The 21135-nt window shown below is 49.8% G+C and overlaps 1 protein-coding gene across 2 annotated transcripts in view; it reads left to right on the top strand.

Annotated features, from left to right (window-relative positions):
- The first annotated feature begins 3452 nt into the window (after positions 1–3452).
- ANP32A (acidic nuclear phosphoprotein 32 family member A) overlaps positions 3453–21135 on the top strand; it is a 38951-nt gene continuing 21268 nt past the window's right edge. Inside the window, exon 1 of one of the 2 annotated variants that reach the window (XM_027553064.1) lies at positions 3453–3712. In XM_027553064.1, the coding sequence (XP_027408865.1) occupies positions 3659–3712 (54 nt within the window). In that variant the 5' untranslated portion in view covers positions 3453–3658. Of the gene's footprint in view, positions 3713–6917; positions 7086–21135 lie in introns of those variants that run through there. The other variant, XM_027553065.1, reaches the window with a different exon arrangement.

Genomic DNA, 21135 nt, shown 5'->3' with positions numbered 1-21135 from the left:
GTAATTTGAACGATAAAATCATCCAATGCTTTATTAAGCAAATTAAGAATGTTTTAACTTTTTAGATCCTGAACCTCAACATGCCTTTGCTATTCAAATCAAAATGCAGTAGCCTTCACATTTGTTACCATGAATTTCAAAAGAATAATTTACATTTCTAAAAAAAAAGGAAAAAAATAATCTGCATTTGTAAAAGCTATTTATATAGAAAGACAAAAGAGAACATAACTAAGCTGGAGCCTTTCCATATCATTGTCTTTTGGGGTCCAGGCAGCGAAACCATGATGTAGGTGAAAAAGTACTATGGCCAGGTTCCAGTGTATGTGATGCAGGCTGAAGAGCAAGAAGCTCAACTGTGAATACCTTAACTTGACTCCTAAAAGGATGCTAACCAGAGGGTCTCCATTTTTAGAGGCCAGGCAAGTGTAAATGAGTTAAAATGGCAGCAGCATCAACGTGGGTTACTTATAAAACAGTACTTTTCAAAATGTATTGAGAGACTAAGGACACCCATTGCTCATACCTCTTAGAGAATAAGATTGCTCATTTGTTGGGAATGGTTCTTGAAGGAAAATATTCTTCCTGTTCTGGAAGGCAGGAAGGTATCTTTCCTTACTTGAAGGCCATCTTTCTCCCTAGGGGCTCAAACTTTTGAATTGTATCTCATTTATTCTTCTCAATGTGAATCAAATCCAGTTCTACAAGTTACAAACTCTGTATCTTTCATAACCTAACTCCCATTGTAGAATCATTCAAGAGTTAGGAACTCATCTTCTCCAAAATTCAGCCACATTCCTTGATATGGGGCTTCTCTTCTCACTATGCCTGATATTCAGAGCCATTAAGGGAACATTTATTTCCTGTAATATGCAATGAAGTCCAATTTAAGAAACTCTGTAAAACAGGGACTATAAGGGCAGTGGTGGTGGTGTTTTGTTTTGATGTTTGGTTAAGTAGCCTGGGGCAAATGGCTCAGCTTTGGCTGAGCTATATTATTTCTTTTTGGCAACAAAAATAAAAATCACTAAAATTTTCTGAGAAATAAACTACAAACAAATCTATTTGTGAGTGAGAGAAAAATCTCTTCTTTCAAAGTATGTTGGAAGTATTCAATTGGCTAAATACACTTCTTGGATATTTTAACTTCTGTAATGACTGACATCCAGTAAAGCCTTCAATTTTCTAAAACCAGTACAAAAGCTGTTATAAGTTTAATATTTTGAGTAGTAATCAAGTCACGACTTTTCCAATTCTGATTTGGTCCTGTACATTCTTTTTAACAGAGGTTTGGGCTCCCAAGTCATCCTCTCCAGTCTTCCTATGTTAAATTGAGCTATTTGTTTCAGTTCAGCAGAGCTGGATGGTGGGTAGCTCTGCATTTGATTGGTTGACTTTTAAAGGATTACTTCTCTGGAAAGATACTGTCTCATATCACATTGCTAGTGGTGTGGACTTAGCTGCAGTTAAAATTTTAAATTGAAGATGAGCATTTACCACCAGAGAGAACAAACTTCAGGACTCTTGTGTTACACAGATTCTATGTATCATGTCAGCATACTGTGTTTGTGATGAAGAGCTCTGTTTTCAAGCAACCTTAAATACCATATCCAGAAATAACAACTGACTCTGGCAAAGAGAAGTAATTTGGGGTCCCTCTATGTTTTATAATGAAACCAATATATTTTAAAACGATAAATTCCAACTACACAAATTGATGTCAATAAGATTAACAAAACTGATGACTGACATCTGCTAACACAAGTAAAACACCCCATAATACTTATACCCAGATGAAATAAAACAATGGCTTCCCAGTTTTATTTTGCATCTCCCAGTTACTCAAAAAGTAAATATGACCCCTTTTCAAATTTCACTTAATATTTTACCTGAAAGAACTTACTGAGTAAAATGCTTAGTTGCAGGATTTCACATTTGCAATCCATCAGGTTACAATTTCAAAGTTACAGTTTCTTCCCCAGTGTAGGCATTCACTATGTGCCTTTTACATTGTCACTTTTTATTTCCTCCTAAATTTTATATATTCAAGAATATAACTGTATAAGAGTTATGTAAAAATATTTCAGACTTGCAACATACATACATATTGGTTTATCTATCCCTTGAACCCATGTCTCTGAAAAATAAATACAATGTATCCAAAAGAACTACCTTCGAGCACATGAGGAAGAGTGTAGACGTGTAGAAATAAAAGAATCGAAAAATACTTGTGTGGGGATGTATTTGTCCTGTTGACAGCAGTCCCTATTACCTATTAACAGACATAGGCAGCCAACTTAGTACACAATAAATGTTCTAGAACTGGCCACAATAAGTTGGTAACCAGGTGGGAATTAAGGCTTTAAGATCTCTTACAACTGTGATTCAGAAACCCCAAAGCAAGCAAACCGTAAAACCTGGAGAAAGTGCTCCAAATAGAGCCTCTTTGGCAGTCCAAATTGAACCAAATGACTCAGGTGGACAATTAAAAACTGTGCGCCGTTTTCTTTCACTAGGTCAATAAAGCCCATAAATAATGTTTGGTCCAGAAAACCAGACTTAGTAGCACCTTCCTTTTCCATTTTTAAAATATTCAAAATATTCAGCATCAATTCTTGGTCCATGGTCTTTACTCATTTATTGACTAAACAAGACTGCCGGTGCCTCTAGATCACTCCTTCCAAACTGACCTTATATGACAACAAACTGAAATGCCCCTTTAAGTAGAGGATCTAGAGCGCGAGTTAAGTCACCCAAAGGTGGACGCATCTTATTTACTTATGTATTCAAGGGGCTGCGATGGTCACGGCTGGACTACGACGAGGAGGGAGGGGAAGGGTCGCGCGGATTGTGAGCCGCAGACCCGGAGTGGGAACCCGCGGAGGAGATGGGGGGCAGCAGCCTCGCTCCGCTAGCTTGGCCCTCTGGACCCAGAAAATGACCAGCCCCTCCCCCAACTGCACCCTTGATCCCTCCCCCCTTTTTCCAGGCCTTTCATCGGCCCGCCCGCCGAGCAGTTCGCGGCCCCCAGACCTCTCGCCGCCTGCCTCTTTCCACAGCCCAGTCGTGCGGCGCGGACAGACCCGGGGCGAAGCCCACGGCCCGGCGAGGACCCCTACCCCCGGCCCCTCCGGCCGCACCCCTCCCTTTGGTGTAACGCACCTGCGGCCCCGCCCCCGGCCAAAAGCTGAGGCGGCGGCGGGCTGGCGAGGCCAGGCGGCTCGGCCCTCCAGGCACAGTCGCCTTCCCTTCCCCCGCCATTCCGCCCACCCCCCTCGCTCAGCCACCGAGCTGCCGCCGCGCTCCTCAGCCGCCCCGAAATCTAAAGGGGTCCGTCTCCGGCACCACAACCAAATGGCTGAGCCTCCCTGGCCGGCTGCGCAGCCCGCCCATTGGTCCCTTCCCCCCCCGCCTCCACCACCATTCGCTGTTGCCCGGAGACCGGCGGCGGCGATTGGCTAACGCTGCTGTCACTCATTCGCGAGGCCGCCGATCCCGCCTCCACGGTGATCAGGTTAGTGTGCGCCGCGGGTGCTGGGGGCTCGAGAACCGAGCGGAGCTGGTTGAGCCTTCAAAGTCCTAAAACGCGCGGCCGTGGGTTCGGGGTTTATTGATTGAATTCCGCCGGCGCGGGAGCCTCTGCAGAGAGAGAGCGCGAGAGATGGACATGGACAAACGGATTCATTTAGAGCTGCGGAACAGGACGCCCTCTGATGTGAGCATTTGCCAAAAATATCTCTGTCGGTCCATTCTCCTACTTTGTGTGTGTGCGCGTTAGGGGGAGGCACTTTTTTTTTGAGGGGGGGCGCCCGGGAGATGTGGGTTTGGGGGTCGGACTGCAAATGAATTGCAAGGTTGGGGGGTTGCAATGCCATCCAAGCATGTTCCGGCTGCCGCCGCCGCTGCCCTTGGTGTGTGACTACCTGTGCGTGTGCTCCCGCGTGTGCGAATGTGGGTGCGAGAGTGTGCGTGCGAGTGTGCACCCATCGGGGGCCAGCGGGCGCACGCGTTTGGGTCGGAGAGAATGAGGCAAAATAACCCTCTGAGCTCTCTGCTCCCGTGACTCCGTCTGGGGGAAAGATTAACGAGGGAGGAGGAGGAGAGGGGCTGCCTCCTGGATTTAACAACAAAAAAAGGGGGGTTTTATATTTTATAAATGAATCCCCCCTTCCGCCCCCCTCCCGCGCCTTCCCCCTCCCTTTCTCTCTCTCTCTCTCGCACACACACAATAAGTTTTGGGCTTCGCGAGTCCGGTTTAGTTTCTGATAAATGTGGGCCGAGGCCCCTGGGGAGAGCGCGTGGGGAGGGGGCTGCAGCGGAGTTGGGAATGGCTCGAGTTTAAAGTGCGTCTTCATTTCTTTGCAGTGATGAGGCGAGAGACGGGGGAGCCATATTTGTAACTTTGTAGTGTTCGTGAACGCGCCCTTTCTCTCCCTCCCTCCCTTTCTCTGCCTCCCTTCCTCTCTCCTCCTCTGTCTCCCTCACTCTTTCCACCCCACCTTCGGGCCAGATGCTGATGTTTCTTCCTTTCCTTCCGAAGGGAGGATAAATGGAAAGAAGGGGGGGAGGGATTTTCGAACGTGCAAAGGCACAGATAATCCCCGCGCCTCCCCACCTCGCGCGATCGCTACTGCAAGTTACCCAAAGGCTACGTCCCGGTCCCCCCTCGCCTCTGCTCCTTCCGGCCTCCCTAAGATGCCAGCCTTTGAGCCCTGACGCCCTCCGGCCTCGACCCCCGGCCCGTCTTTCTCTAGGGTGGGCTCCTTGGCAGCCATTCGGCGCCCGATTAATAAATGGGCCCGGGAAACTTTGTCAGGACGCGAGCTGCCCAGAGCTGGTGCCCGTGGTGGGTATTGGCTGGGTCCAGATTTCTGCGGGCATAGCAGACACGCAGCTCGGGGATGGGAGTTTGCCTTCCCGTCGCCGTTATTGATTGGGCAGCAGCGGGAGTACAGCCGGAGGAAACTTACACGGATGGGAACTGGGAGGCTCGGGCGAAAGCTCACCCCCAAGGAAGGGAAAGGTGACAGTGGGTTACTCGGACGCCCGTTTTTATTTCTGTCTCCCTCTCGCTTTCAAACACTGTTTTATGTGAGTTGGTGGCTCAGCGGAGGAGACCCCGGGTCTGGGGCGGAGACGCTGGCTGACTCCTCTGGTGGCCCCTCTGGGACCAGCGGAGCGCGGGCGGGTGGACACCCTCACCCCAGCCCCGGTGGCCAGGGTTCCACAGAGTTGGGAGTTTGGGGGGCACTGTGCGCTGACCTGTCGCCCCTCCAACCCGTTAAAACCCGAATCCCTGGCGGAGGCAGGCCTTGCTTCCTCTTTTCTCTAGTTCCTCCCCCAAACCTGAGTGAGACTTTTGAAAACAAGATCCTTTTTGTGCCCCCCCCCCCCCCCATCATAACGCAGCTGTGGACTGTAGACGTGCAGTGCCTTATGGCGCGCAGGGCGGGGAGGGGGTGGCGGAGGGAGGGGAGGGGTTGCCCGCCGGAGGACGCTGGAGTTTCCGCGAACAATTTGCCGGCGGTTTGCGTTTCTCTGGCCAGTTTCGTCCCAGCTTGGACCCCGAGCCAGAGGATTGGGGGGCTGGGTGTGGTGATGGGGGAGGGGGCCGGAGCCGCGGGCTTCCCGCGTACTTTCCGGAAGCCCCCCGTGCGGAGGGGGAAGGGCGCCAAGTAGGGGGCCGGGGTCGCGGTGGGAGGGTGTGGAGGCGCGGTTCGGGCGGCCAACCCTACCCCCCGCTGCTGGCCAACTGGGAGCGAGATCGAAAGCGGGTCGAACCGGCTCTTTAAACTTCCCGAGAGTGTGCTGGGGGAGGGGAACGCGCCGCGCCGATCTGGGAGCGATTTCTCACGCTTCGCCCCCTCGCCTCCGAGCCTCCCGGCCCACTCGCCTGCCCCCTGCCTTGAGGCGGGGTGGGGTGGACGGGGCACTTTCTGTCCGTTTGGGGAGGAGGGAGAGAAAGCTAGCTAATGAGGGACAAAAGGGGTGGGGGAGGAGGGGCTCGGTTTTTTAAACGTTCTTAAAATAAATAGCTCCCGGAGAGCGCCCCCTGCACCCCTCCCCGCCCTGCTCCCCCCGGGACCCCCATCACACCCACCTTGGGAGCCTCTCCCAACTCTGATCCGGGGGCTGGTAGCCACGCCGCGACGCCGAAATAGGACGAGCAGCCATGTTTCCCGGGTCTCGCGCGGCCCGCCCCGCCCCTCCCCCATGGCGCGGCCGGCGCCGAGCGCGGGGCTCCGAATGCGGGCGCCGGGCTCCATGCGGCGCGGGGCGCGGGCCGGCGGCCGGGCGACGGGGCGGCCGGGCCTCGTGCGCGCGAGCCGGGCCGCGGGCGCGCCGGGCTGGCCCTCGGGCGGGCCTTTTGGCTTCCCGAACTGGTTTGGAGCTCGAGGTGTTTTCTTATTATTGTATTTTTAACGGCCAGGCCCGCCGGAGACCGAACCCGAAGGGTGCCGAGGCGTTACTGGGGGCCAGGGGCGGCCGCCAGGGCCCTGCACGCCTGTGGCAGGACTGCCGGGCGCCGGGCTGCCATTTTGTCACCGTGGCTGTTGTCGCTGTGGGGTGGGAGGGGTGGGGGGGGGCCCGCAGACTTGCGCCATCGCCCCGACGGCCTCGGACGTGGAAGCAGCAAGGGGAACGGGCTCCGGGGACCCCGAGTTGTGCTCTGGGCCCCGATGTGCGGGGGGGGTCCCCCTCCCGTTGCCAACGGCTTGAGGCTCTTCTGGAGCGTCGCGGCGGCAGTTGCTGTGGGAGGGCGACGATCCTCCCTGCGAGTGCTCCCCCCACCCCCCAGCGAGCTCCGTGCCTCCCCCGCCCCCCTTCTCTCCAGTATTTCGTCCTTCCTCCGGCAGGCGTTTTAGAGGTAGTTGAGTGTGGCCCTAAAGACGAACGGCGGAACTGATAGGAGGGTAGGGGGAGAAATTAAATACGAGGTTTCTTTGGAGGGTTGTGGTGGGGGGGCGGGCGGCGATGCGGACGCGACTCTAGCGGCCCTGACTGGAGCCAAGGACAGCAGCCGCTTACCCGGGAGGGACGAGTTGATGCGTTGGGGAAACGCCCTCGGGGCTGGGCTCTCCGGGAAGGTAGGTCGCGCTCCGTGTTTCAGGTGGGTGTTGCAGCAGCCCTGCTGCCTGCTAGGGGAGGCCCTCTCACTCTTCCTCGGCTTCTCCCCCTTTTATTTTTGCCCGCGGGAGGGCGGCTACAGTAGTAAATGTAATCCTAAACCGAGAAGAGTAGGGAATGAGGCTTGGTTTTTTAAAAGTCAATGTTATCTTTTTCCAACTGCCTTTCTTTGGCTGTTGACTGCGGAGCCAGGCAAGTCATTCGCGTCGCCAGCATCTCTCTCAGACTTTTTAAAGCTGATATCCATGCTGGTTAAGCACCTCACTGGTTAAACTCTGGTACACGTCTGCATGGAGACTAGCTTTCATGGCAGTGGCCGGCCAAGGCTGCCCAGGAAGCCAGGTTTAACTTTGACCTTTGGAATACATCGCATGATGTTTTCCAGACTGACTTACTGCCTAATTGGGTTCAAGTAGCCTGATATTAACTCCAGTTTGTGCAAGCCTACCAGGGATCCAGGAGCAGAAAATTGAGCATGAGTTCTGTATGGTCATGGTCAGTTATGTTTTGTTACTGGATTGTTGCTGCTGATGGCAGTTTTGAGCCTAAGGGCTTCACGGGGGAGGTGGGTAGTAGAACCACACAGGCCTGAGTTTAAATTCCTCCTGCCACAGAAGTAAGATAAATTTACCTGCCCCTGTGATCGCAGGCAGGTTAACTTAACCTGCCTCTTTGATTCTTGGTTTCCTCACCTGTAAAATGGGAATAATCCTATTTAATAAGTCAGTGACAAAACTGGCCTGATCTGGCCCTCAGGTGCTTAGTATGTGATAGTTTTATTTCTCAGATATTGGGGTACAATGAGGTACAACTTTGTGCTTCTATAGAGTTTACAGAACAAAAATAATAACTAATGCTTGTGTAGCACCCATGTATACCTGTTACAGTTCTGAGTGGATAACACAAATCAATTAATCTAGTTCCCACAGCAGCATTGTGAGGCAGGTACTATCATTATCCTTATATAAACATAGGAAATCAAGGCACAAAGATGTTACCACAGCCAAACTTCAAACTCCATCCCTCATCTCTACTGCCTCCCCTGAAGCACCCTTACTTGTAAGGTACAGTGAGGAAAAGCTTTTTCTTCCCTGGTTTTGAAATGGTGCTACCCTAATATGAAAGTTTGAAGACTGGACAGCTTCTTAGTTGAAAATACCGAGGTGGGTGGGCAGGATCAGAGGCTCTCTGGATTTTCATGGGGATGGGGTGGGGAGGGGAGGCGAGGAGTCAAACATCTACTTCCCTAGATTGGGTTAGCACATCACATCTGGTTAGGCTGAAAGAAATATGGGCTTTTAGGTGTTGGGGGACACATTTTGAGTAAGAGGATAAGCAGGAGCCAGTCAGGCAGTGGTGTGTTGGGGATCGTGCATGTAATGTGTTACCCACTTTTATTAGTCTCCTTCTGCAGACACAAAGCTAAACAGAATTGGCATGTCCTTGGTTTCCAAGACCTAGTTTACCAATAACACTTCTTGGATCATCTCACTTAATCCTCCAACAACTCCTTAAGGGTAAGCCAAGGAGGGTGACATCCTCTCCTGGGAGGGTGAATCATTCAGATTGGAAGAGAAAGGAAAACAGCTGGTACATAGCAGAATTGGGTTCTCCTACCGTAAAACCAGAGATCCTTTAGTTAGACAGGAAGAACTTTGAATATTATTTAATTGTTGAGACCCATCACCAGAATCATCTGGGGAGCATGTAGAATGCAGATTCCTGGCCCCACCTCTAGACTGTGATTTAAGCACATGCATGTATACTCGTGTCTGACTCTTTGGGAGCCTGTGAACTGTAACTTGTCAGGCTCCTCTGTCATAGGATTTTCTAGGCAAGAATACTGGAGTGGGTTGTCGTGCCCTCCAGGGGATCTTCCTAACCCAGGGATTGAACCTGGGTCTTCTGCATTTGTTTAGCATAGGCATTGCCAGGTTTGGGGTGAGCTGCCTGTTTTTGTATTGTGAGCTAAGAATACTTTGTACATGTAAACACTGCAATCAGTTTGATAATGTGGAACACTTTGAATCCCAATTAAGTGAAATGTTATCCCCGCTTCCCCCTTGCAAAAAATTCCACTTGTCTCCTTGGACCTTTATTACCAAAAGAATTGTACTCATTATATATTTTGAATTTTATCAATAAAAGAATTGTGGAAATTTGTTTTCTTTCATTATAAAAAACTGCCTATGTAGTATTGTCAGTTTTGCTTTAGGTGAAGTTCACTATCTGGCCCTTTACAGAAAAGATTTGGTAATCCCTGGTTTAACAGATTGTTGGTAAGGAACTTTTGATCTGGGTGTTTAAAAATTTTTTTATAATTCATAAGTTTTTAAAGTTTATGTGGGTGGTGCTTTAGGGGTTTTTCCAAGTCCTTTTACATGTGGTGTTGATGTCTAGTAGAAATCGGCCTCGATCCATGAACATCCAAAAGAAGAGAAATCCTACTTGTTGCTGGTGTAAAATTGAGCATCCCTTCTATCCAGAAGTTGTTCAGTGTAACCAACCGAAATTCTTTATCTTGCCTATTCAGGATATTTCAAAAGGCTTTTGCATGTCTTGTAGTTAAATAGTTACTCTTAAGTTTTAGATGTCTTAGAGGTGGAAAGAACTTTGAAGTGCGGTGGTTTGAGTTTTGAGGCCTGGTAGGTACCACAGCTGTGTACCTGGTGGCTGACACTCAGACCCTCAGAGCACAGTTAACTGAAAAGCACAGATAATCCTGGAATCTCTAGTTTGGGCCTGCTGCTCTTCCATAGTGCGTGTTGCCTGGGGACGGACCAGCAGCAAAGTGGCTTTGAGTTCCAGAACCCTTCTTTGTACCGGTAGCCTCTTGTGCCTGAGCTGATGAAGGTATGGATAGATTGGCCAGACCTCTGGAGGAGGTGATAAATCTAAGAGTGCAAATCCCAGTCCCCATAACTGTGGCCTGTACTTTAAGGATAGCAGACCCAGTTCCCTCTCTGGGCCGCTGCTGCACCACCAGCCTCTCAAGATGACTTGCTCTGTTGCTGCTGCTGCTAAGGCGCTTCAGTCGTTCCGACTCTGTGTATGCTGACACCATAGACGGCAGCCCACCAGGCTCCGCAGTCCCCGGGATTCTCCAGGCAAGAATACTGGAATGGGTTGCCATTTCCTTCTCCCTGCACTGGACTTATACAGCCCTTCAGGCACGTGATTGAGCTCTGGAAGCTGGTCATCCAGAGTTTTATTTCATATTAATTTTATCACATTGAAGTAAAAAACCTCAGGACTGTTGGGTATCCTTTATGGAGATTGTATAGGACGTTCATCAGATGTGTCCTTTCCACATGCCTGCCCTCTACTCTACTGCATCACTTAGGAAAATGGCAGAGAGCTTGTTGCTGAGCGGTCAGGAACCCTGGTTGAATGATTTTGACCCAGTTGTTTAGTCTGCGTTCTGACTTGGTGAAGAGAAGGCCCATTACTCTTGGTGTCCAGACAGGGTCCTCCCTTCGAGATATTCACTGCCATGCCCTCGCTGGCAACACACACATTTTGATCTGTCCGCCCTCTATTCTAGCTAGTACTCTAGTCTCCTGGAAAGTACCCTCCCCTGGTACCCCATCACACTGCCTTCCTCCCACAAGCAAGTAAAGAAATAGTGACCTGAGTCTGAATCTTATATTACATATATTGAAATATATGACAGATGATTAATACCCAGCAGTGATGTTTTCATTAAAGAAATGGAGTCTGCCAGAGATGGAGAATTGTGAAGGCATCTGCTATTCCAAACTTCTCATTTAATAAAATGGGTTGAAGGTAGATGAGCAAAGTGGCCCTGGGCCCCTTTCCCAGACATGGAAGCAGCCTGCATAGAACCGGTTGTCCTGATGACACTTGTTACGGTGAAGCCTGTGAAGTCAGACAAGATGTGTCTGTTCACCAGCACTGGGCCCCATCCAGTGTCTATTGGCCACACCCTGCGACCTTTGTCTTTTCACGCAAATTTATTTTGTTTTGACTCGGCAGATGCCCTGGTGCAACCATCTGTTGCTTTCTTTACCGAAACTTTTTCTTCTGCAGCAGATTTAAGAGATCAGTTTACTTACCCCACTATGACTCTAATGTGGATTAAAGTCTGGGCTGTTTTTCCCAGAGAAATTTGCCTTTGGAGATTCCGGTTTGGTGAGGAAATTACCAGAGAACTATTAGAGACTTGGGTGCTGTTCTCAGCTTTCTTAACTAACTTGAACAAGTTGTCTTCTTTGGGCCTCTGTTTTCTCCACTCTAAAATGGGAATTTCAATTGAGATCAGTGATTTTCAAGCTTTTCATTCATATAGTAAGAAATGTTTTATAGTATATGTGTACATATACAGGCTATCTAAAAAGCTGACAATATACTCCTTTACTATGGATAAAACACTTCTCTATTCATTCCAAAAAAAGTGCTGGCTTTAACCTGTAAATTGATTTCATTACTTGTTAATGTTTGAAAGACAGTTAAAGATGAATATTAAGTTTCCTTCACACATATTTTGTGGTTTGATTTTGGGGGAAGGTAGTGGGAATGCCATTTGGAGCTTTGTGAAACCTGTCCACCAAGAGTCAGTAGTGATTTCCTCCGCTTTTAAGCCAGCTCATCTTGGGTCCCATGTTCTAGAGCTGCTCTCCTTAACTCGTTCCCAACCCTCACCTTCTCCCAGCATTATGGAGTCACTATCCTAAATTGACTCAGTGGTCAAGAACCCACCTGCCAATGCAGGAGACATGGGTTTCATCTCTGGGTCAGGAAGATCCCCTAGAGAAGGAAATGGCTACCCGCTCCAGAATTCTTGCCTGGGAGATTCCATGTGAGGAGCCTGGCTAACTACAGTCCATGGGGTCACAAAAAGTCGGAAACAACTGAGTGACTAGACAACAACAGTCCTAAGTTCCTGCCTGGATGGATGCCTTCCAAGTGTCCTGAATGTGCCAACGACCCTCTGCCAAGTGTGTTCCTCCACCCCATTCTCTCTGCCTTACCTGCTGCTGCCCTCCACTATACCTCAGGGTGCAGCACTGGGTGCCTGGGGGCTCGAACATTTCCAGGGTTGGGGGGTGCACTTGGCCCCTGCTCTCCCCAAGACTGTAGCCCCCACTTCACAGTACCTTCCCTGTCTGTCTCTGTAAAATGATGATGTAATAGCACCTACCACCCAGTCTGGCACACAGTAAGCACGCAATAAGTGTTAGATGTCATTGTTGTTATGGTCTGTTCTGCTGAAACACCACAGTTGGCCTTCACTTTTTTAAAAAAGCTTACATTATCAACAGACATATCAAAGAGTAACATTTGTTTCAATGGGAAAAAAGGTTTTCAAACTTGCCAGAAGTTGTTTTTCCCCACAAGCAGTTCAACAGTGAATGTGTTGTTTCTCTGTGTAGTTACAGCATCTACATGTCAAGAACAGCCCCAGCACTGAATTCCAAGTAGTTTCAACTTGCCCTTTTCCTGGACACGCCTGGTCACTACCTCCAGCAACTGTTTCAGACTCTCCTCCTCAAACTGCCCACCGACCCTCCACTCTCTGCCTCCCAGCCAGCAGAGATGTCTACTTTCCTCTCACAGAGAAAGTGGAAACCTCCAGATTTCCCAAGAAATTTCTAGATCAAACCTGTGCCCAGCTCAGCTGTCCTTTGGGTCTTACCTGGGCCTGCCCTTCAGTTACCTTTTTCCTCCTGGGTGCCTAGCTACTCCTTTGGATCCTTCTCAAGCTTGGGATGTTTCTCCCATCTTAGACGGCAAACATCCTGTGATCTTATGTCTCACTCTTGCTACTGGCCATCTCTCTTCCCGTTGACATTGAAACTTCCTGAATGGTCTCTCCCTTCTCCCACCTCTCTCACACCTCAGCCTTCTCAGTCTGGTTGGCTTTCTAAACAGCACCCCCCAGTTCCGGAAGCCTTCACTGTCATCTTTTTCTATGTTCTTCAGCAGCAGTGTTCCCACCCTTGACCTTCAGGAGGTGTGTTCCCTGTTACCTCTCCCTTTCTCCAGTGTCTCTCCTATAGCCTTGGCCGCTCCTCGGTTGCTGGGGCCCTTTCACTCTCCTCTGCAGACGTGAGGTGCTGGACCCGGTCAGGCCCAGGCCCTGAGCGCTCTCCTGTTTTGTGTTCCCTGTCCTTACTTGCTCTTCCTCACTGACAGCTACAGGCGCTTTGTCCTTCTGGGGTCTGATGTTTACTGTTAACACCTCTGATCAACCTCTTGGCTGAGCTCAGGATGCACCTAACGTCTCCCTCCAAGTGCCCCTACCGCACCCCACACTCAGAATGTCCAATGGGCACCCATGACCTCTGCAGCCTCCTCCATTCCCCCACATGCACACATGTGATCTTTATATCCATCACAGATCCTGTCGATTCAAAATAGCACTCTCTACTGCTTGCCAGCAGATTGCCCCTGCACACAGCCCTCTTGAAGGCAGGCTTCAAATTTGTCAGAATGATCTTAGCAAAATGCAGCAGTAATCATGTCACCCTGTACTTAACAGCACACCGTTTTCTTTAGGATAAAGCCCAAAAGCTTTAGTAAGACCTGTGAGGGTCCTGTGTGGTCTGCCTCTTGCTCTCATCTTTTTCCTCACCCCGCCCTCCCCTCTCCCCTTTGCGCTGCACTGGCCCCACTTGCCACCATTTATGCCCTCAAACCTACTCATGGGAACTGCCATCATCACTTCCTTAGCATCTAATCATCTCTCCCACCCTCCTCAGCTGTCGGTCTAGTTCTTTTGTTCTAAAACTCTTACAGAAATTGCCTTCAAAGAGCTTCAGTTTGTAATTAGGCATTCCTGCATGTGAGTGTTCGAAATAGCATCTCTGTCCCCTGTAGCCGGTAGACTGCATGATTGAAGGGGCCTGTTTGGGCTCAACACTGCTCTTGGCACGTGTCGGGCATTGTAGAAGTATTGGCTGGGAGAAGAAGCCACACTGCTTGGAAGATCTTGTCATTTTCCTCACCCGCAGTCTGTGAGTCACGCACAGAGCCACTGGAACAAAGCATCTGAAGCATCACCAGCTTTAGTGTCCTCGGTTTTTCTTGGGTCACTGTGAGCTCCTGCCTCTCGACGGCTGATTCACACTTTCTCAGCCCAGGGGTCCTCACATTTTTGGGTTTTATATCCTGTGTCTGTAAAATCTGAACCTGAGTCCCGGCCCCGGGATGTCTACCTTTTAGTTAGGAATTATTCACATACACTGGACTTCCCCGGTGGCTCAGCGGTAAAGAGTCCACCTGCAGGGCAGGAGATGCAAGTTCAATCCCTGGGTCTGAAAGGTACCCTGGAGAAGGAAATGGCAACCCACTTGAGTATTCTTCTCTGGAGAACTCCGTGGACAGAGGAGCCTTGTGGGCTGCAGTCCATAGGGTTGCAAAGAGTCAGATATCACTAAAGTGACTGAGCACACATTCACTATACTACCTATAAATATGTACATTGTAAAACACCAAAAAATTAAAAGGTTAAGTTAAAAAATATTAATAGCCCAAGTGCCCCAGTGGAATGTCTGAGGATGGTCCACTTAGGAGACCACTCCTCCAATCAATTGCTTACTTTATCTTTAATTTTGGTTACCAAGGTTCACACCATACAAGAATGCATGTGTGTTGTGTGCTCAGGGATCCATTGCTACATGTAAACTGGGTTCTGCCTGGTCAGACCGTGTACACAGACCCATCCAGGCTCCCTCCGGTCTTCCTTGGTTCAGTAAAGCTGACCCCTGGGCTGCTCCTGCAGATGCTTAGAAAAGCCTGCAAGTGTCTGAGGTAAGAGGATTTTATCAGCCATAGATTTCAGTCGGTCAGTGCAGGGGAAGGAGGCTTTCTCTTACCTACCCGCAGGCTGGAAATAAGTCAAAGACAGAATCTGTGCAGGCAGGAAGAGCAGGCTTGGAGGACCGAGGGAAGCATGAAGGAGAGAGGTCTGCTGGTGTTCCTGTGTGTTTCTGGGGAACACTTCAGTAGGGTTGGGTGGGACTCTACAGTCAGACGTGCCCTGAAGGTCTACATCGGTGGATTCTAATACCTTTTGCAGAACGTGCAAGAGATGCCTGAGAGAGAGAGGGCTGGTGGGGAGCGCAACTCTTACAGTAAATTTAAAGGGATTACTTGTAGATTTCTTTTGGGGCATGCATCCTGGGGAGAGACTCAACCAGCTTCCACCTGAGCTACTGTCTCATCCACAGGTGTAAATGGTGTGGCTGTGGAGGGGAGGATGAGGGGAGCCCACTGGCATAGTCTGTGCCCACAGCATCCAGAATGATGCAGGGGCAGAGTTGGGAGGTGTATGTAACACAGCACATTAGGCAGGAGGAAAGGTGTGTGGTTGGTAAGGCTGATTTCAACCCCAGCTGTGTATCAGAACCACCAGGGGAGCATTTTGAGAAATTCCCAGAGTCTATCCCATTACAGAATCAGTCTCTGAGGGTGGTGCCCAGTCTGTGTATTTTTAGAATCCTCTAAAGGGGCTTTGAAACAGGGTTGGGAGCTACCACATTGAGGCAGGGTGTGGAACTTCACAGCAGGTGGGAAGAGATAAACTAAGTGGTTGAAAGAGAGAGAAAAATGGAGCACGGAAAACAGGAACTAGGAAAGAGGGTGAAGGATTTAAGCTACTGGGGTGTTGGTACCTAGTCCTTGGCCTGCTAACCTTACCCCCGCCCCCAGGTCCCACACTTAGCCACCCACCATGGCCACACAAAGCTCACATGTGCCCACATTCCTGCTCATCACACTTGAGAGTTTTCATTTACTTGTACTCTTGAGGCTGCTGAGTGCTAAGTGGAATTTATTGTGCAAGGCTGGACTTGGCCCATCCTTGATCTCCAGGGACTAAGGCCAGTGGGCATTTTGTAAAGAGAGAGCCAGAGGGCCAAGCAGTCAGATCCTCTGAGCCATGCGGGGATTGCTGAGCCGGGTGGCTGGGGGATCAGTAGCAGGTCACCTTTTTGAGCCTCAGTTGCCTCATCTGTAAATGGGACTAACATTTCTTCCCAGGGGCTGTTGTCAGGACTGAAAGAAATAAGGTTTATGCCAGGTGTGTATTGTGGGCAGCCCCTAAAGGTTCTAACCAGCCTGGGCTTGATTGAGCTGTTGGAACGAGGGGGGGCCAGCCCCCCTTGCTTGGTGTCTGAGCTTATGTGTGGTGGGAGTACTTGGGAGTGCTATCTTTGCCTGCCTCAGAAGGAGGCCTTACTTGGAGCTGCTCAGGCAGTGGGCAAGGGCAGGAGGGGCCCCAGGCAAGGGACCAAGCCCCAGTTTTTTGTTGAGGTGGGGCTGGAGTGACATCCCCTGCTCCAGGCTCCCCCTTGCCATCTCGGGATTGGGGTTAGCACTCTACTCGGAGTGCTGTGTGTCAGCAGCCCCTCCCGCCTCTCACCTTCCACCCTGGCTGTAGACCTCTGGGTCTGCCCCTCTCAGGCCTTCATCTTTTCATTCAGACAGCTCCTGAGAAGTCTCCTCCAGGAAGTCTTTCCTGCACTGGAAGCAGGGGAGGAAACTGTGTCCGTCCCAAGTGCTGTCGAGATGTGCAAGTCCCCAGGATTTCTAGGTCACGCAGCCGTGGCTGGCTCTCCACTGAGTCTGGGATCGCCTCCTTGGGGTGCGCATGGTGGCCCTTGTCTCTGGACTGGTCAGTGTCTTTTTGGTCACCCTGTTGGAGGGCCACACTGAGGGTCTGCAGAGCCCAGCACAGCTCCCCTGCAGCTGGTGCATCGGGAAGGCGCTGTGATGATGTCATGGCCTCCAGCCTCCTGCCTGGCAGCTGGTGGGAGGATCTGTCTGTTCTGGCACAGGGGCCTGTTCCACATGGAGGGCCAGGAACAGGCCATCGCAGTCACGGGGGCGTTCCTTGCCCTGCTGCACGTCTCCCCTTCCCTGTGGAGATTCGGGTGTACCCTGGTGCCCAGGGAGAGTGGGCAGGCGTGGACTTGAGTGGAGCTCCTCCGCTGTCTGGGAGGCCTGATTCTTCAGCCTCTGCAGAGGCTGGCCTGCTGCCATAATGAGTGGTTCTCCTCTGAGCCCCCATCTAGTTTGCGGCTCTGTTGCAGACACTCCTTTGTGTGTCTTGGAGAAGAGCGCTGGTGTGTCTGTACATTGAGCTGTGGTCTAGGAGCCTGGGGAGGCTTCTCGGGTAGGACCCTCCAGGGTTGCAGTGTTGCGGGGAAAGCAGCCAGTCCAGGAGCAGAAGTGGCATTCTGGCTTCTTAAAACCAAGGGAGTACTTGGTTCAGAGCAGACAGTTGGCCTCTGTAGCGCTCGGCAATCTCCTCTCAGTTCCCGTGGCCAGTGTGGTCATTGTCAGGAGTGGCCACCCAGGAGAGTTGGATGTGGAAGTGAAAAAGCACCTCTGAGCCTGACCCGTGGCCTAAAACTCCTGTGGGATCTGGATCCTGGTTTAAGGTGTCCACTGTGCTGGAAATCAGACTTGTATTGGGCACATGGCTTGCTAGCCCCTGGAGGCTCATTGTGGCCACAGATCTCTGATGATGAGCAGCGCTGGCTGGCTAGTCCCTGTTAGCCAGAGTTGTGAGAGAGAAATCTGCAGATGGAAAACACTGCAGGGTCATTCATTCTCACTTACAGTATTGATGGCATGCCTACCGTGTGCTGGGTTCTGTCCTGAGCATTCTGGATACAGCAGTGAACAGGAGAAGGACGTTATCTGGGCTGCCCACGTCGGGCCTCTATTCCATAGAGGGAGACCATCAATAAGCCAGTCAGAGGTGTGACTGCTCATGTGACAGGTTCCATGGAGACAGATAAAGCTGTATTAAAGGAGAGAAGTAATCCAGGAAGGCTTCCTTGAGGAGGTGGCATTTGACAGAGACTCATGTAACCTACACTCGGAGAAGGCAATGGCACCCCACTCCAGTACTCTTGCCTGGAGAATCCCATAGGCAGAGGAGCCTGGTAGGCTGCAGTCCATGGGGTTGTTAAGAGTTGAACATGGCTGAGCGACTTCACTTTCACTTTTCACTTTCACTCATTGGAGAAGGAAATGGCACCCCACTCTAGTACTCTTGCCTAGAGAATCCCAGAGATGGTGGAGCCTGGTGGGCTGCCATCTATGGGATCGCACAGAGTCTGACACGACTGAAGCGACTTAGCAGCAGCAGCAGTATGTAACCTACACTAGACTTCTGCCCCCCAGGAGCTGGAACCTTAGAACGTTCCATCTGAAAGTACCTACGAATCATCTTGCTAGAAGCAAGCTGAGACCTAGTGAGGTTAAGATGCCAATTGATGAGCTAATGACATGATATAAAAGAGTGACAACCTTAGGCCTTCCCCAAGCCAGCTGACGCTTATACTTTGAAAAATTGGTACTTCCAAATCATGTTTGTTAACAGTAGTAGATTTATTTCCTCATTCGTGGCCAGGGTTGGGGGTGGGAAACAGTCAGCCTCCCAGGCACGGGCCCACCACCTGGAACTGGTCTTATTCCTGTCTGGGCAGAGATGTGGCCCTGTTTGGGTAGCCACAAGCTCTCCCTGCCTAGCACACTTTCTCTCCATGCTTCTGAAATAGTTTCTTGAGGGGCCCTATTGCTACTTTTCGGATTCCATCTGGACCTCTCAGGCCCTCCCACTTGATTTGGGGGGACAGATGCCTTTGGGTGGGAGAAGGAGACCCTGCCAAACCCTCTGATGAAGGGTGGTAAGGCAGGACTCACAGGTCCCGGGGCTTATTTTAGAGAGCGAAACCCACAGTTAGGTCACAAATCCAGCTGTGACCCACCTCTCCCAAGGACCGTGATGAGCTTTAATTGGCTGATAGTTTTCAGCTGGAAGCAGGCGTCTTGCATGAATATGAAAGGAGCTTCTGGTGAAGTAAGACTTCATTAATCAGCCTGTTAGGAGCCTGGCGTCCCAGGATTATGGGGGCTGGATAATTTGATGCCTACTGTTCTGCTTTAAGCTTCCAAATTAAAGGCACTAGATTTTCATCTTTTTTTGCTAAGTATTGAAAGTAGTATCTTTTCTGTGTGTTTTGTTTGCTTTTAATTGTTACGGTGTCTGGTACATAGATACTCATTTATTCTTATTTAATCTGTAAAGAAACACTGCAAAATGAGGTTATTCCCACTTTAGCAGATGAGGAAAGTGAGGCTCAGAAAGCTAGTGAACTAGCTCAAGGTCACATAGTGCTGAGGAGCTGTGCTGGGTGCAAAGCCAGGTTATGGCTTCACAGTAGTGCGTGAAACCTCGCATCTTAACTTTGACCTCTTGCCTCCTCTTAGCTGCTGCTAATATGGAAATACTCTAGACTCCTGACTTCCATTTATTTTTCTGTTATAAAGTCTGCTGCATTTGTTCCCCTAGGAAAGCAAAACAGATGATGCCAGAATTTCTGATTTTTTTAAAAGTGTGTTATTGTGAAAGAGAACACATTTCAGAGTAAACAAAACAAATGTGAGTTTCAGTGGTTTTTCTCCTTTAGATTTTTTTCCCTTTAAATGATTATTTTAAATCACTGTCAGTGAAATCCCAGGAAAATCAACTTTGCACATGCCTATCCTTGCCTGTCTGTGCCAGGGCCTTAACAAAATGTGTGTGGCCACTCTGATGTACTTCAAACAGGAGAGCTTGTGCACACAAATGAGAGCCGTACCCAGGAGATCTCAAACTATGAAAGAGGGTCTGGAAAGTGGGAGAAAGCCAAACCATTTTCCAAGAAAAGTGGGCTAAGACGTAATTAGGGGCTTGAGTGCTGCCTTCTGTAAGGCACGTGTGGTGAACTGCTGGCATGGCAGGGCCGTGTATTTTGCCTAGAACACCTTGCTGTCCTTGCCATCAGCAAGACTCCTCCTGTGACAGGAGTTAGACTTATCCTTTGCTGAGCACCTGCTCCAGGCCTTGCTTCATGTCAGGTACTTGGCAGATACTGTGTTTTGATCCTTTAAATGTCCCCTAAGGTGCAGATGTGGCCACCCTGTTACCAGATAGCGAGATAAGCCCACAGAGGTCAGATGGCCTTCAAGGCACACTGAACTTGCTTCTGGGGTCCCTTCTGCCTGTCCATCCACCACTGGACAGTCTGGGGGCAAAAGGGCAGGATACCTTTATCACTGGAGCCTGGTGCAACTGGCAGCATTTGGCAGGTGCTAAGTAGTAGTGCTGAATGGCTGGAGGCGAGATAACTTGTCCACACGGGTACAGTGATCAGCCCATTAGATTCTGGAACGCCCAAGTCTCCATGACTGTTGCCCTGCAGATCAGAAGTGGGGTCTTGATTCTATCTCATTGGTTAATAAGCTGGATAAGTGCAAAATGACATGTGCCAGCTTATCTATATTGCAACATTACAGCAAAAGATATATAACACAAACTTCATGGAAAAGGGCAAGGCAAAGGTCAATTTATAATATGTGAATTTGGGATAAAAGAGAGAAAAATAAGATTCTGAATTTGTATATGTGTAAACAAACTCTGGAAGGACACTTAATTGGACAGGATGGAAGGGAGAATGAACTGTGTGTCTTATGTTTTTTGGTTTTGAGACCTTGAGAATGAATGTGTTACTTACTAAAAAATGAAAAAAGAATGGAAATGACTTCAGCTGTTCTGTGTATCTGGGCTTCTCTCCCCCTCTCTGCATCGAGGCAGTTTGATTAAGGCTTCATCTGGATGGCATGTTGTATATGTTGTGTATCTCTGGTTTTCATGGGCTTTTCCAAGAGCTACTGACCCCATCCTAGTCTGCAGTCCCTTCTTCCGTTGGCGGCCTGGACCTGGATCAGCTCAGGCTGTTGGAGAAAGCCTGGGGTGACACAGAGAGCCAGGAGCCTTCTGCAGAGGAGTCAGACCTGTTCCTGTCCCCATCCTGGGTCTTTATCCTCTGAACACTCTGCCCTGATGTGACTTAGTTGGTTCTTCCCCCAAAGTGAAGGATCTCCGAGAAGAGAGACTGTTCTGAGCATTCTGGCAAAGTGCTACCGTTTAATAGGAAGGAAAAAAATGGCAGAATGTTTTCCCAGGTTATTTTTATGCTTTTCAGTTCAGCA

The sequence above is a fragment of the Bos indicus x Bos taurus genome, chromosome 10, assembly GCF_003369695.1.
Source record: "Bos indicus x Bos taurus breed Angus x Brahman F1 hybrid chromosome 10, Bos_hybrid_MaternalHap_v2.0, whole genome shotgun sequence".
NCBI classification, from domain to species: domain Eukaryota; kingdom Metazoa; phylum Chordata; class Mammalia; order Artiodactyla; family Bovidae; genus Bos; species Bos indicus x Bos taurus.
This window is presented reverse-complemented; position numbering and strand designations above follow the sequence as displayed.